This window comes from Dermochelys coriacea, chromosome 6, assembly GCF_009764565.3.
Source record: "Dermochelys coriacea isolate rDerCor1 chromosome 6, rDerCor1.pri.v4, whole genome shotgun sequence".
Classification (NCBI taxonomy): domain Eukaryota; kingdom Metazoa; phylum Chordata; order Testudines; family Dermochelyidae; genus Dermochelys; species Dermochelys coriacea.
In genome coordinates this window covers 66,849,381-66,863,745 of record NC_050073.1, presented here as the reverse complement: position 1 = coordinate 66,863,745, position 14,365 = coordinate 66,849,381, and the positions used below count along the sequence as shown (strand labels likewise).

The following is a 14,365-nucleotide window of genomic DNA, read 5'->3' as shown; positions in this document are numbered from 1 at the left end:
CGCACTGTTAAATAATAATAGAGTACCATTTATTTAAATATTTTTGGATGTTTTCTACATTTTCAAATATATTGATTTCAATTACAATACAAAGTGTACAGTACTCACTTTGTATTTATTTTTTGTTACAAGTATTTGCACTTTAAAAACAAAACAAAAGAAATAGTATTTTTCAATTCACCTAATACAAATAATGTAATGCAATCTCTTTATCATGAAAACTGAACTTACAAATGTAGAATTATGTACAAAAAAACCCTGAATACAAAAATAAAACAATGTAAAATTTTAGAGCCTGCAAGTCCACTTAGTCCTACTTCTTGTTCAGCCAATCGCTCAGACAAACAAGTTTGTTTACATTTGCAGGAGATAATGCTACCCACCCTCTTGTTTACAATGTTACTTGAAAGTGAGAACAGGTGTTCTGATGGCACTGCTGTAGCCGGCATCGCAAGATATTTACATAACAGATGTGCTAAAGATTCATATGTCCCTTCATGCTTCAACCACCATTCCAGTAGACATGCGTCCATACTCATGACGGGTTCTGCTTGATAACCATCCAAAGCAGTGCGGACTGACGCATGCTCCTTTTCATTATCTGAGTCAGATACCACCAGCAGAAGATTGATTTTCTTTTTTGGTTATTTGGGTTCTGTAGTTTCTGCACCTGAGTGTTGCTCTTTTAAGACTTCTGAAAACATGCTCCACAGCTTGTCTCTCTCAGATTTTGGAAGGCACTTCAGATTCTTAAACCTTGGGTCGAATGCTGTAGCTATCTTTAGAAATCTCACATTGGTACCTTCTTTGCATTTTGTGAAATCTGCAGTGAAAATGTCCTTAAAACGAACAACATGTGCTGGGCCATCATCCAAAACTTCTATAACATGAAATATATGGCAGAATGTGGGTAAAACAGAGCAGGGGACATACAATTCTCCCCCAAGGAGTTCAGTCACAAATTTAATTAACTTTTTTTTTTTTTTTTTTTTTTAAACAAGCATCATCAGCATGTCCTCTGGAATGGTGGCAGAAGCATGAAGGGGCATACGAATGTTTAGCACATCTGGCACGTAAATACCTTGCAGTGCTGGCTACAAAAGTGTCATGAAAATGCCTGTTCTCAGTTTCTGGTGACACTGTAAATAAGAAGAGGGCAGCATTATCTCCTGTAAATGCAAACAAACTTGTCTTAGTGACTGGCTGACCAAGAAATAGAACTGAGTGGACTTGTACGCTCTGAAGTTTTACATTGTTTTGTTTTTGAGTGCAGTTATGTAACAAATATTTTTTTAAAAAAAATCTATATTTGTAAATTGCACTTTCACAACAAAGAGAATGCACTACAGTACTTGTATGAGGTGAACTGAAAAATACTATTTCTTTTGTTTATCATTTTACAGTGCAAATATTTGTAATAAAAATAATATACAATTTGATTTCAATTACAACACAGAATACAATATATAAGAAAATGTAGAAAAACATCCAAAATATTGAATACATTTCAATTGGTATTCTATTGTTTAACAGTGCAATTAAAACTGCAATTAATTGCTATTAATTTTTTTGAGTTAATCGCGTGAATTAACTGTGATTAATTGACAGCCCTAGAAAAACAGAGGAAAATAAGTAGCTAGCAAAACCTCCCTCCTGCTAAAACTAGGCCCTTCTGAACAAGACTTTAGTTGTATCCTTAGGAAGAAATGTTACTCATACCCAGAAGCCTTAGCTGCTGATTGGACTCTCAGCCAACCTGTGAGTCACAGTCCAAAGACTGTAGAACTGCTGGTGGATTCCTCTATCAGTATGAAAGCTGTACATATACAGCAGTGACCCACATTCGTATGTCATGAACATGATAACATGGTTTAAAATTACTACATTGGCTATGTCTACATTATGAGTGAGGGATGAATCCCAGCTCGAGTACACATACAAGTGCTAACTGCAAGTAGCACAGACAGTAGCAGCACGGTTTAGCCATGCTGAGTACAAGCCTGCCTGAATTGTGTGGGTATGTACTTAACATGGCTGCCATTGCCTGTGCTATCACAGCTTCACTATTTATACTTCCACTAGTTCTCATCAAGCTAGCATGACTATGTGTAAACGAGCTAGGAATCACACCCCAGCTCGTAGTGTAGACAAAGCCATTATGTTTATATGCAGAATCTGTCAATATACAGAGAGCAAAAATGCCACTGAAAGAACATTTATTTTCTAAAATGATCCCACATAAGTCAGGGAACTCAGTTTACGATAAAACCTGTACTAACTAGATACAACAGGGTGTTCTACTAGCCTGCTAAAGTAGTGCTCCATTGTGCTTAGGTATTGGACTTAGAGATTGTCTACACAGGGAGTTATTCACTTTAAATTAGCGGCACCACTTCACATAATTGCTATTTATCTATCTTGGGTTTTATACTACCATCTATCACTGCAGTATTTGAGTCTTTCCATGTAAAATCAATAGTAATAGTGAAGTCCCTTAGAGGACTTCATGGAGTCTCTGGCACTTCTCCTTTGGGGCAAAAACTTTGGTTGGGGGTAGGTTATTTTTTCTTTAAGATTTCATTAGTTTCTATAATTGCTATATCTGCTCTGGTTACATGTCAAATTAACATTTAAGCGCTTTAGCCACTGTTTATTGTGGATATTACCTGTAATTAGCTTTATGCTTTTGAAATAAACAGAACATTAAAAATATGAGCTAGGAGGACTCATCAGATCTGCATTATTTATCCACTGCATACACACTTTTTTTTCTTTTCTTTTTAAGTATGTTGAATACTATATTTGCACTTTAATTATGGTTATCCGTCTTGAAACTTTCTTGATTGATATATTCTTTAATTTCATCTTATCTTTTATCTTTGTCAAAATATTATTTTGCAATATTTAGTGAACCAGAGAAGCAGCAATAAACTACTACTATTATTAACACTATGTTGTACTTCTGTAGTGCCTTTCATCCAAGAATATCCAAGCATTTTTCAAACATTTAATAAACAACAATAAGTAAGCAGCAGCAGATACAGAATATTTAACAGTTCCAAAGTGCTGTGTAAACATTAAATAAGTCTTCGAACCCCTCTAAGAGGTAGGTGTAGTAGGAAGACTTAAGCTCTTGTATTAGAAGCCTGGTATGAGGCAGGACATGCTCACAGAATCTGGCAAGAACAGGGCTAATATTGCAAAAATACACATTCCTCAGAAGTGCTAAGCACAGAATACTCACGCAAACACATCTCAGTATTAAGTAGTACCAGAACATCCTGATATTAAGGATGGTACAAAAACATTCTCCAAGGATAACAAGAACACACTGACTCCTTCTAAAAGATAAGGTCAGGATAACAGTATGTAATAAAGATGTTTTGATCAAACCAACATATACAAGGCGATAACTAGCCACCATATCGGGGGAAGTAATACTAACTTGTTTATTTCAGGAAATAAAGATGTATGTCAGAGGGAGTATCTTTGTCCAGCCAAGGGGGGAAATGGAAAGTCCCGCCATTCATTGAGCTAGTCCATTGTCATGGGCATACATATCTTAGTATCCTCATAGAGTCTGCCAGGTGCTATTACCATGCTTTGTCAACAATAAACCTGGCCTGGTACCTTCATACTTTAAGGGCTCGTGGTCATTGGGCAGTTTGCTCAAGGTCTGATGTGTCGGCTGTCTGTGCAGAGCTGGGGCAGCACACAGGGAGAACACACACACACATGCAGCCGAACATCTAACCACAGTAGGTAAGTGTTTTCCACATCTTTGTAGATAGGGAACTTAAAGTACTAAGGGTACATCTACATCCTTAGGAAAAACTGGACACAATTTTCTACTGGTGGTAGAGCTGTAGTGTAGAAGCTGTAGTATAAAGAAGTCAAACATTTTTTACCACCCTGTCATCTAAACTTACAGACAAGCTTAGACAAGTTACTTGCTTACGGTCACAGAGCAAATCAGTTATAGAACTAGGAATAGTATCCACAACTGATTCTCAGCTCCTGCTTTAACCAAAGTATATTTCTGTAAGTTTATTAAGCTTTTTCTTTCACTAGCAGCAAAGACACCACTGTTACAAAACTGTTTTAATAAGGGCACTTGACTTTTACTACACTGATGTGAAGTGCAGAACCCTCTATTTAACTGTAATTTACATTTACAGACACAATCAAGGCTGAGAAGCCCAATGTTTTATGTATCTTTACATCATCATTCATTTTTTCAATAGTTTTTCTGAACCATAAATATCCGCTCCCTAACACGTGGGCTGGAACACTGAAAAAATAATCATCTTCTCTGATGAGTAACTGTCAATGAAGCCACACCCATGCTGGGAGAGCACATCATAGTCCATGGAATTCCACATTCACACACCAGCCCACTGCTCTACCTATCTGCATAGTTATTGGTAGAGGACAAAATAGTGACACATATGAGTATTACACCTTCTAAGTCTTCAGAAAACTAAACCTTGCCTATTTCATTATCATGTCCACTAATTAGAAGAGAGCTGACAGGCAAAGGTGGGTAAAGAGAATAAATGTGCATGTTCCTGTTACCACATATGCACTCATAGAACAAAAAATTTGGTGCATCTAATTGAACTTGCGCATTTTGATTCATCCCACATCCGAAATGCTTTTGCATGGTGGATTCATAACACTCCATCAACCCGACACCAAGCTTTCACATACACACTTCCTCCACGCCCTTCTGGATTAAGGAGGCAAGTAATGCCCTCTATTCTCCAAACAAAGACTATGTTCCTCAGTGCTCCAGTATGCAAAGGGAGAAGTAATGCAGGTGTAGATGCCAAAACAGCTAAGAGCCTCTTATTGAGAAGGAGAGTCAGACAGCAGGCCAGACTACTGCACAAGTGAATCAATTACCCACTTGAAGTAGAAGGTTTATCCCTGGAGCTTTTCCTCTTTCAGGTGGATTGAAAAGACCTGGGAAATTATGGGACTTGCATTTGAGAACACCTTTATAGCGAGGAGTGCTGGGTTTGCTGTTCCCCGGCATCAAAGGGGATAGTTCTACATTTTACAAAAATATTTGTGGAGAAGTCTTGGCTACCACCGGGAGAAGAAAACACCCCAATGTGCAGTCCAGTCCCTTCCTTTGGTAAAGCGAGGATCAAAGGGCTCAGAGCAGCATTGACATAGTTTCTGAGAGAATTTTCTTGCAAATGGAGCACTTGTTGGGCTTTGGTTTGCTCAGCACAAGCTTCTCTGACATGATAGAGGAAGAGGACAAAGATCTTGACAGGTAGACCTATTTGGGGAACAGAGCCCTGGAAAATGTTGGTTTTCTGAGGGAGAGGAGATATCGCGGGGGGAAATTTGCTCACTGGTGCTCCACAACAAGATTTAAAAGCTAGAATGCTAACAGACAAGATGAGAGCACTTAATTGCCACTTTCTTTGACTTCTGAGGTACAATCTGGGATGTGGACAGCCTTTAATGCCTGGGGACAAGACTGAACTACGTCCAGTATTGCAAGAGGAGAAGCAGGCTGGGGAACTGGCCAAGATCCAGAAAGGCAGCCTTATATCCCTCTGTCATTTGGAAATGTGTGATCATCTCATAGCAATAGAAATAAAACTCAGCATGCAGATGGCTACCGAGCCTCTTGTCAGCTATATTCCTAGTAGACTCCAGAATTTGTGACCTATACACAATGTTGATTCAGCCTTTGCACATTTTTAAATCCTGAAAATACTTTCCTGGCTGTCTTGACTGGATGGCAGAGATACTGTAGCATATAAAATGTTATTTAATAACCACCACCTGCACTTATGGGAGGCCACCTCAATGATCACAGGACCCTGATGTTCCAGCAGTACTGAAATTTCACTGCCTCATACGTTTTTCATATTTGTCAGCCACACTACTCAGTGTGAAAACTTCATCCTCAGCCACACACACTCCAGTGGTCTTTTGAAACCTCAAAGCCATTTCATACCTAGCATGCTCACTATCTTTCTACTGGGAGAGTACTGCAAAATCACAAAAGCTATTAATGCTGATCTTTAATTGAAAGGGAGGGGTTGGCAGTGATGGACACAATGCATCCCTTCTTCCGAGGGATGTATGTGCTGTTTTGGCAGGACTCGTATACCCTGCAGCCACAGAGACAGGGTATTGAGAAGTGATCTCATTTCCCACACGGCAGTTAAGAGCTCTACCAATAGGCCACCTGGTTTATGATCATGGTTCTCATCCATACCTCCTCTAAGACAGTTCTTCTTACCTATCCAAGAAACTAATCCAATGGAAATTTCACTTCTGAGGCAAGGACTGAAGATATTTCAACATGACTTCCAATTTTATCTTTGGCCATTATCTTCCCCCTTTCATAGTTCATCTACACTCATCATTAATGTCCATTAAACCTCTGTATGAGAATGTGTTTCCTGGGTAGCCCTATAATAATTGTATGCCATATTTGCCTAATCCAAATTACAATTATTGTATCAAAAGAGCTAGATTTCAAATCAGTGTCTTCAGAATCCACCACCTACCTCCAGCAAGTCAATCATCCGTGTCATCTGAGAGTAAATAAGAACTCTGTGTCCTTGAGATTTCAGCCGTGTCAACAGAAGGTCAAGAGCATAAAGCTTCCCACTGTCTGTGATCAGGCTCTCTTTGTCTGAAAAGGAGAGGGTAAGAAAAAAGTGAGTAAAAAGCTGAAACAGCTGCATGTAACAAGCTAACATAAAGGATTTATTTCTGAAACTTCGTAGTGTTTAACTGCAGTATCATTTCCTAAAGTGACTGGGACTTGGGGAGTTGCAAGCTCCCTTATGGCCAGCATGTCTAACCTCATTGTTTATAGTAACTTTTGCTGGTTTGAGCTGGAACTGGCGTATAAGAGCTCCCACTCAGTAATATTTACATCCCTCCCCAACCTGGGAATCATGTCCACACAAATAAGACTTGGTTCTATTTAGATAGCCGCATCCCACTGGCAAGGCCTCTCTCTTAGCATCACCGGGGGACTATGTCCACACTAGTATAATAAGGAACCTCTTCATGTTATACCACACAGACAACAAAGTTCTGTCTTTTGGACATCTGCTATTGCCATCCTCTGAGGTTTGGTTATATTATTCATATTACTGATGCATGCACAAGACCAACAGTATTACCAGTACATGGAAACAATTTGGTTCATTGTGAAACAAAACATCCTTCACACACTGCCTGGATTCCCCCGGCATTTCTAGTTTTCTTTTTGTTTTTAAGAGCGGTTTCCAGCTTACAATCTTTAAGACACTTTAAATATCATTTTTCATATCCTCTCTCCTTCAGCACCGCAGCAGCAGTTTGGGCAGGAAGGAGTTTCTGTTTGCAGATTCTTTGCATAAGCAATGTACTACCACTGAATAGGAGACTGGAGGAGGGAAATGGGGTGGTGGAGAAATTTCCTCAAAAATTCTCAGCTAGAAAGATCACAGATGACTTTATCCTTTTGATGTCTGAATCCTAGGCTTATAATCAGGATGGAACGTGATAACTGCAGATAATTCATGTTGTAGCAGAGTCCTGAGATTTTGAGAATATATTTTCCTATTAAGTAGCAGGTACGCTCCCACCCACCCACTTTTTTTTTTTTTTTTTTTTGCAGACTTGTCAATGTATAGATTAGATCAGAAGTGATGAGCTAACATAACAGACTTCTGTAAGGCATTTAACTTAATACAGCACAACATTCTGATTAAAAATAGCAATATATATAAAAAAATCACGGTAGCACATATTAAATTGATTAGAAACTGGTTAACTCATAGATCTAAATAATAATAAAAATAATAAATGAGGACTCATCCAAGGGGAATGTTTCTAGTAGAGTCCTGTAAAGATCTGTTCTTGGACAAATGCTATTCAATATGTTTATCAATAATATGATATGGAAGAAAATATAAAATCATTTATGACAAAGTCTACATTTAGCACAAAATTATTAGTGGTAAGTAATAAGGACATGTCAATTATACAGAGTGAGCTGGAAAACCTGCCTTACGGTGAGAGATGCTAGAAGCTTAATTTATTTGTTTATCCAGGAGAAATCTAAGAGGTGATTTAGTCATCTATGAGTACCTATATATGGGGAGAACATTTCTAACAGTGGAGGGCCCTTTAATCGAGCAGACAAAAGCATAAGATCCAGTGACTGGAAAGCTACAGCTTGACAAATTCAGACTAGAAAACCAATTTGTAACTGTAAGTAATCAATCACTGGAACAATTTATCAAGGGATGTCTTGGAGTCTTTAAATCAAGACTGAATGTCTTTCTAAAATATATACTTTAGCTCAGGCAGAGTTAAAAGCTTGATGCAGGAATTACTGGGTTAAATTCTATGCCCTGTTTTGCAGGATGTCAAACTAGATGACCATAATGCCCCCTTCTGGGCTTATTTCTACCACATTACCAACACTGTCAGTCACGGTCTTTACACTTCTCTCTTACTGACACAGATACCTTTGTTCATGCCTTCATTTTGTCCTGTTTAGATTCTCATAATGCTCTTTTTTTGCTGGTCTCTCAATGTGTATAATCAATAATCAATCTCTTCCTCCCTTATGCTCATGGAGGTCATTTGATGGAAATGTGCTTGCATTCCCAGGACTTAAACACACCAAACTGTGGTTCATTGCTTCAATGATTTCAAACCTTCTCTCTGGATTCCTCCAACTACAGAATCCAGAGATGTGGTAACCAAGAAGAGTAAGTGATTGCCTTTTAGTAATTGGAGGTTCTTTAAGATGCATGGTCCCTAGCTGTATTCCACTCCGGGCATATACCCAGAGTCAGAGAATTCTTGCAAGCAGCGTCTGTTGGTCCAGGCATGGGCCCACGTGCCTCAAAGTGAGGGTATAAAGAATGGAGCAGAGCAACCACCTCTCCAGTTCCTTCTCTACCACAAATCCAAGAATGATCTGAAGCAGAGGTGAAGGAGGGTGGAAAGTGGAATACAGATAGGGACCACATATCTCAAAGAGCCTCCAGTTTCATAGATACTAAGGTCAGAAGAGACCATTATGATCATCTAGTCCGACCTCCTGCACAACGCACGCCATAGAATCTCACCCACCCACTCCTGCAAAAAACCTCTCACCTATGTCTGAGCTACTGAAGTCCTCAAATCATGGTTTAAAGACTTCAAGGAGCAGAGAATCATCCAGCAAGTGACCTGTGCCCCATGCTACAGAGAAAGGCGGAAAACCTCCAGGGCCTCTTCCAATCTGCCCTGGAGGAAAATTCCTTCCCGACCCCAAATATGGTGATCAGCTAAACCCTGAGCATATGGGCAAGATTCACTAGCCAGATACCCAGGAAAGAATTTTCTGTAGCAACTCAGATCCCACCCCATCTAACATCCCATCACAGGCCATTAGACCTATTTACCATGAATATTTAAAGATCAATTAATTACCAAAATCATGTTATCCCATCATAATATCTCCTCCATAAACTTACTGAGTTTAATCTTGAAGCTAGATAGGTCTTTTGCCCCCACTGCTTCCCTTGGAAGGCTGTTCCAGAACTTCATTCCTCTGATGGTTAGAAACCTTCATCTAATTTCAAGTCTAAACTTCCTGATGGCCAGTTTATATCCATTTGTTCTTGTGTCCACATTGGTACTGAGCTTAAATAATTCCTCTCCCTCTCTGGTATTTATCCCTCTGATATATTTATAGAGAGCAATCACATCTCCCCTCAGCCTTCTTTTGGTTAGGTTAAACAAACCAAGCTCTTTGAGTCTCCTTTCATAAGACAGGTTTTTCCATTCCTTGGATCATCCTAGTAGCCCTTCTCTGTACCTGTTCCAGTTTGAATTCCTCCTTCTTAAACATGGAAGACCAGAACTGCACACAGTATTCCAGGTGAGATCTCACCAGTGCCTTGTATAACGGTACTAAAACCTCCTTATCTCTATTGGAAATACCTCGTCTGATGCATCCCAAGACCGCATTAGTTTTTTTCACGGCCATATCACATTGGCAGCTCATAGTCATCCTATGATCAACCAATACTCCTCCTTCGTTACTTCTAATTGATGCGTCCCCAGCTTATAACCAATATTCTTGTTATTAATCCCTAAATGCATAACCTTACACTTCTCACTATTAAAATTCATCCCATTACTATTACTCCATTTTACAGGTCATCCAAATCTTCCTGTATGATATCCCAGTCTCTCTCTAAATTGGCAATACCTCCCAGCTTTGTATCATCCGCAAACTTTATTAGCACACTCCCACTTTTTTTGCTGAGGTTAGTAAGAAAAAGATTAAATAAGACTGGTCCCAAAACTGATCCCTGAGGAACTCCACTGGTAACCTCTCTCCAGCCTGACAGTTCACCTTTCAGTAGGACCCGCTGTAGTCTCCCTGTTAATCAATTCCTTATCCACCTTTCAATTTTCATATTGATCCCCATCTTTTCCAATTTAACTAATAATTCGCCATATGGCACGGTATCAAAGGCCTTACTGAAATCTATGTAAATTAGATCCACTGCATTTCCTTTGTCTAAAAAATCTATTACTTTCTCAAAGAAGGAGATTAGGTTGGTTTGGCACGATGTATCTTTTGTAAAACCATGTTTTATTTTGTCTCATTTACCATTGACTTCAATGTCCTTAATTACTTTCTCCTTCAAAATTTTTTCCAATACCTTGCATACTACAGATGTCAAACTAACAGGCCTATAATTACCCGGATCACTTTTTTTTCCTTTCTTAAAAACAGGAACTATGTTAGCAATTCTCCAATCATACGGTACAACCCCTGAGTTTACAGATTCATTAAAAATTCTTGCTAATATGCTTGCAATTTCAGATGCCAATTCCTTTAATATTCTTGGCTGAAGATTATCTGGGCCCCCCGATTTAGTTCCATTAAGCTGTTTCAGTTTCGCTTCTACCTCAGATATGGTAATATCTACCTCCATATCCTCATTCCCATTTGTCATGCTACCATTATCCCTAAGATCCTCTTTAGCCTTATTAAAGACTGAGGCAAAGTATTTGTTTAGATATTGGGCCATGCCTAGATTATCCTTGACCTCCTCTCCAACCTCAGTGTTTAGCGGTCCCACTTCTTTCTTTGTTTTCTTCTTATTTATATAGCTACAGAACTTTTTACTATTGGTTTTAATTCCCTTTGCAAGGTCCAACTCTACTTGACTTTTAGCCTGTCTCACTTTATCCCTACGTGTTCTGACCTCAATAAGCTTTCCTTGCTGATCCCTCCGATCTTCCACTCCCTGTATGCTTTCTGCTTTTTCTTAATCACCTCTTTGAGATGCTTGCTCACCCAGCTTGGTCTACAACTCCTGCCTATGAATTTTTTCCCCTTTCTTGAGATGCAGGCTTCCGCTAGCTTCTGCAGCTTTGATTTAAAGTAATCCCAGGCCTCCTCTGCCTTTAGATCCATAAGTTCTTCAGTCCAATCCACTTCCCTAACTAATTTCCTTAATTTTTGAAAGTCAGTCCTTTTGAAATCAAAAACCCTAGTTGCAGATTTATTTTTGTTAATCCTTCCGTTCAGTTTGAACTGAATTAGCTCATGATTACTTGAATCAAGATTATCCCCTACAACCATTTCTTCTATGAGGTCCTCACTACTCATCAAAACCAAATCTATAATGGCAACCTCTCTAATCGGTTCAGCAACTACTTGATGAAGGAATCCATCAGCTATCGCATCTAGGAAAATCTGAGCCCTATTATTATTACTAGCACTCGTCCTCCAGTCTATATCTGGGAAGTTAAAGTCTCCCATGATCACGCAGTTTTCATTAGTATTTACTTCATTAAAAACATTAAAAAGGGCTCTATCCATATCCAAATTAGATCCCGGGAATCTATAACACACCCCAAGCACTATTCCAGAGGAGGCTCTAATAGTTTTCTTCCCCAATGTAATTTTTGCCCAGACAGACTCTGTCTTATCCATTCCATCGCTTCTTATTTCTTCACATTCTACCTCATCATTGATATACAATGCTACTCCACCATCTTTACCTTTATTTCGATCTTTCCTAAACAGCACATACCCTTCAACAGCTGTAGTCCAGTCATGACTACTATTCCACCATGTTTCTGTTATCCCTATAATATCTGGTTTCACTTCCTGCACCAGTAGCTCTAGTTCCTCCATTTTGTTACCTAGGCTCCTCGCATTGGTGTACAAACATCTTAATTTTTGCTGTTTGTCCTTGCTCACATTCTGTACCCTATTAGGCATGGTCATTCTACAGCCAGTATAACCTACTAGATTGGTATCCACACTGCCCTACCTCCTTATATACATTCACCTACCCACGACTATCCTTTCTTACTTCATTTTCTTCCCTCTCAATGCTAAAATCCGGCGTGGAGATTATCTGGACATCTCCCAACCATCTCCCCCAAATTTAAAGCTCTCTTAAATCAGTTGTGTCAGCCTCCATCCTAGAAGTCTATTTCCTTCCCTACTCAGATAAAGTCCATCCCGAGAGAACTGTCCTCTGTCCATGAATGCCTCCCAGTGGCCATACATCCCAAAGCCCTCCTTATAGCACCACTGCCTAAGCCATCTGTTGATAGTCATAATCTTGTCACACCTTTGTTGCCCTTCTCTAGGAACAGGCAGAATCCCACTAAAGATCACCTGAACCTCGATTTCCTTAAGTGTCTTCCCCAGCCTAGCATAGTCTCCCTTAATACTTTCCAGCGAGAATCTAGCCGTATCGTTTGTTCCCACATGAAGGATAATTAGGGGATTCTTTCCTGCTCCCTTTAGGATCCTTTTCAACCTCAGGTCTACATCCTGTATCTTAGCACCTGGAAGACAGCATACCCTTCTATTCTCTGGATCAGTTATTATAAGGTAAGTAACTTCTTTTTTGAGTGCTGGTCCCTAGGCGTATTCTACTGTGGGTAAGTACTGGTGAGAAGCAGTACTCAAGTAGGAGGAAGGTGAGAGGATGCAGGTTGCAGAGTCATCTGAATAACTGCTGTCCCAAAGGATGCGTCAGCAGAGGAGTCCTGTACTAGAGCATCATGTCTTGTGACTGTGTGGATGGAACTCCATGTAGCTGCTTTGCAAATGTAAAGTAGAGATAATCCCTGCAGCAGTGCACTGATGTTACTTGTGTTCTTGTAGAATGAGCATTTACTCCATATAGGGTAGGAAGATGCGACAGCTAGTAGCTGAGTAGGATACAGCCAGAAATCCATTTAGAGATCTCCCTAGTGAGAGAAGGTCCCAATGATGGGGAAAATTGAGGCTCGGGAAAAGAAAAACATCTTCTGGTGTAATATAAGTCTCTGTCCCCCCCAGGGCAGGTGGAGGTGGGTGCTCCCCCAGGCAGGGAATCTAACTTATTAAAATTACAGTAAAAGCTGTTTTATCCAGCACTTCACCAACCAGAAAGATCTATAAACTGGCATTTCTGATCTTCATTGAAATTCTGGTTTATAGTCTGATTGGTGGGAGGCTGGCAAGGGGTTGCAGCGTAGGAGGGGGTGCGGAGTGCGGGCTCTGGGAGGGAGTTTGGGTGCGGGAGGGGGCTCAGGGCACGGAGTCGGGGCGCAGGAGGGGGTGCCAGATCCAGAAGGTGCTCACCTCGAGCGGCTCCCCGCAAGCCACAACCTGTCCCAGCTGCTCCTAGGCGGAGGCGTGGCAGGCAGCTCCGCGCACTGCCCCTGCCCCACCCCGAATGCTAGCTCCACAGCTCCCATTGGTTGGGAACTATGGCCAATGGGAGCTGCGGGAGTGGTGCCTGCGGGCAAAGGCAGCGCACAGAGCTGCCTGCTACGCCTCCACCTAGGAGCAACCGGGACAGGTTGCCACTTGTGGGGAGCCGCCAGAGTTGAGTGCCCCCCAGATCTGGCACCTGCCTGTACCCCCTCCCATACCCCAACCCACTGCCCCAAGCCCCCCTCCCACAACCAAACTCCTTCCCAGAGCCCGCACCTCACAACCCCTCCCACACCCCAATCCCCAGCCCTGCACCCCTTCCCGCACCCAAACTCCCTCCCTCTTAGTTAACTGGCACTTATGAGCACCCCTATTCCCCCAACATGCTGGATAAAACAGTTTTCACAGTATTAAAAACTAAGCACAAAATACAGTAAAGGCAAACTACGAAATATTTACAGATCGAAGAATAACAATGAAGAAACCGTTCTGGACATTGGGAGATTCTGACTCAAGCCACACAGTGGTAAGCAGCAACTGGAGAGGTGGCTGATCTGCTCTGCCCTTTATACCCTTAGAGGCATGAGGAGAGCAAGGGCACATGTACAGACCAACCGACACTGCTTGTAAGAATTCTCTGACTCCAGGCACATG

The 14,365-nt window shown here is 40.7% G+C and overlaps 1 protein-coding gene across 1 annotated transcript in view; it reads right to left on the bottom strand.

The window, feature by feature from the left end:
- Positions 1-14,365, bottom strand: part of INO80 (INO80 complex ATPase subunit) — a 126,829-nt gene that overhangs the window by 23,601 nt on the left and 88,863 nt on the right. Inside the window, exon 27 of the mRNA XM_038408051.2 lies at positions 6,540-6,667. Coding sequence (XP_038263979.1) covers positions 6,540-6,667 — 128 coding nt within the window. The remainder of the gene's footprint in view (positions 1-6,539; positions 6,668-14,365) is intronic.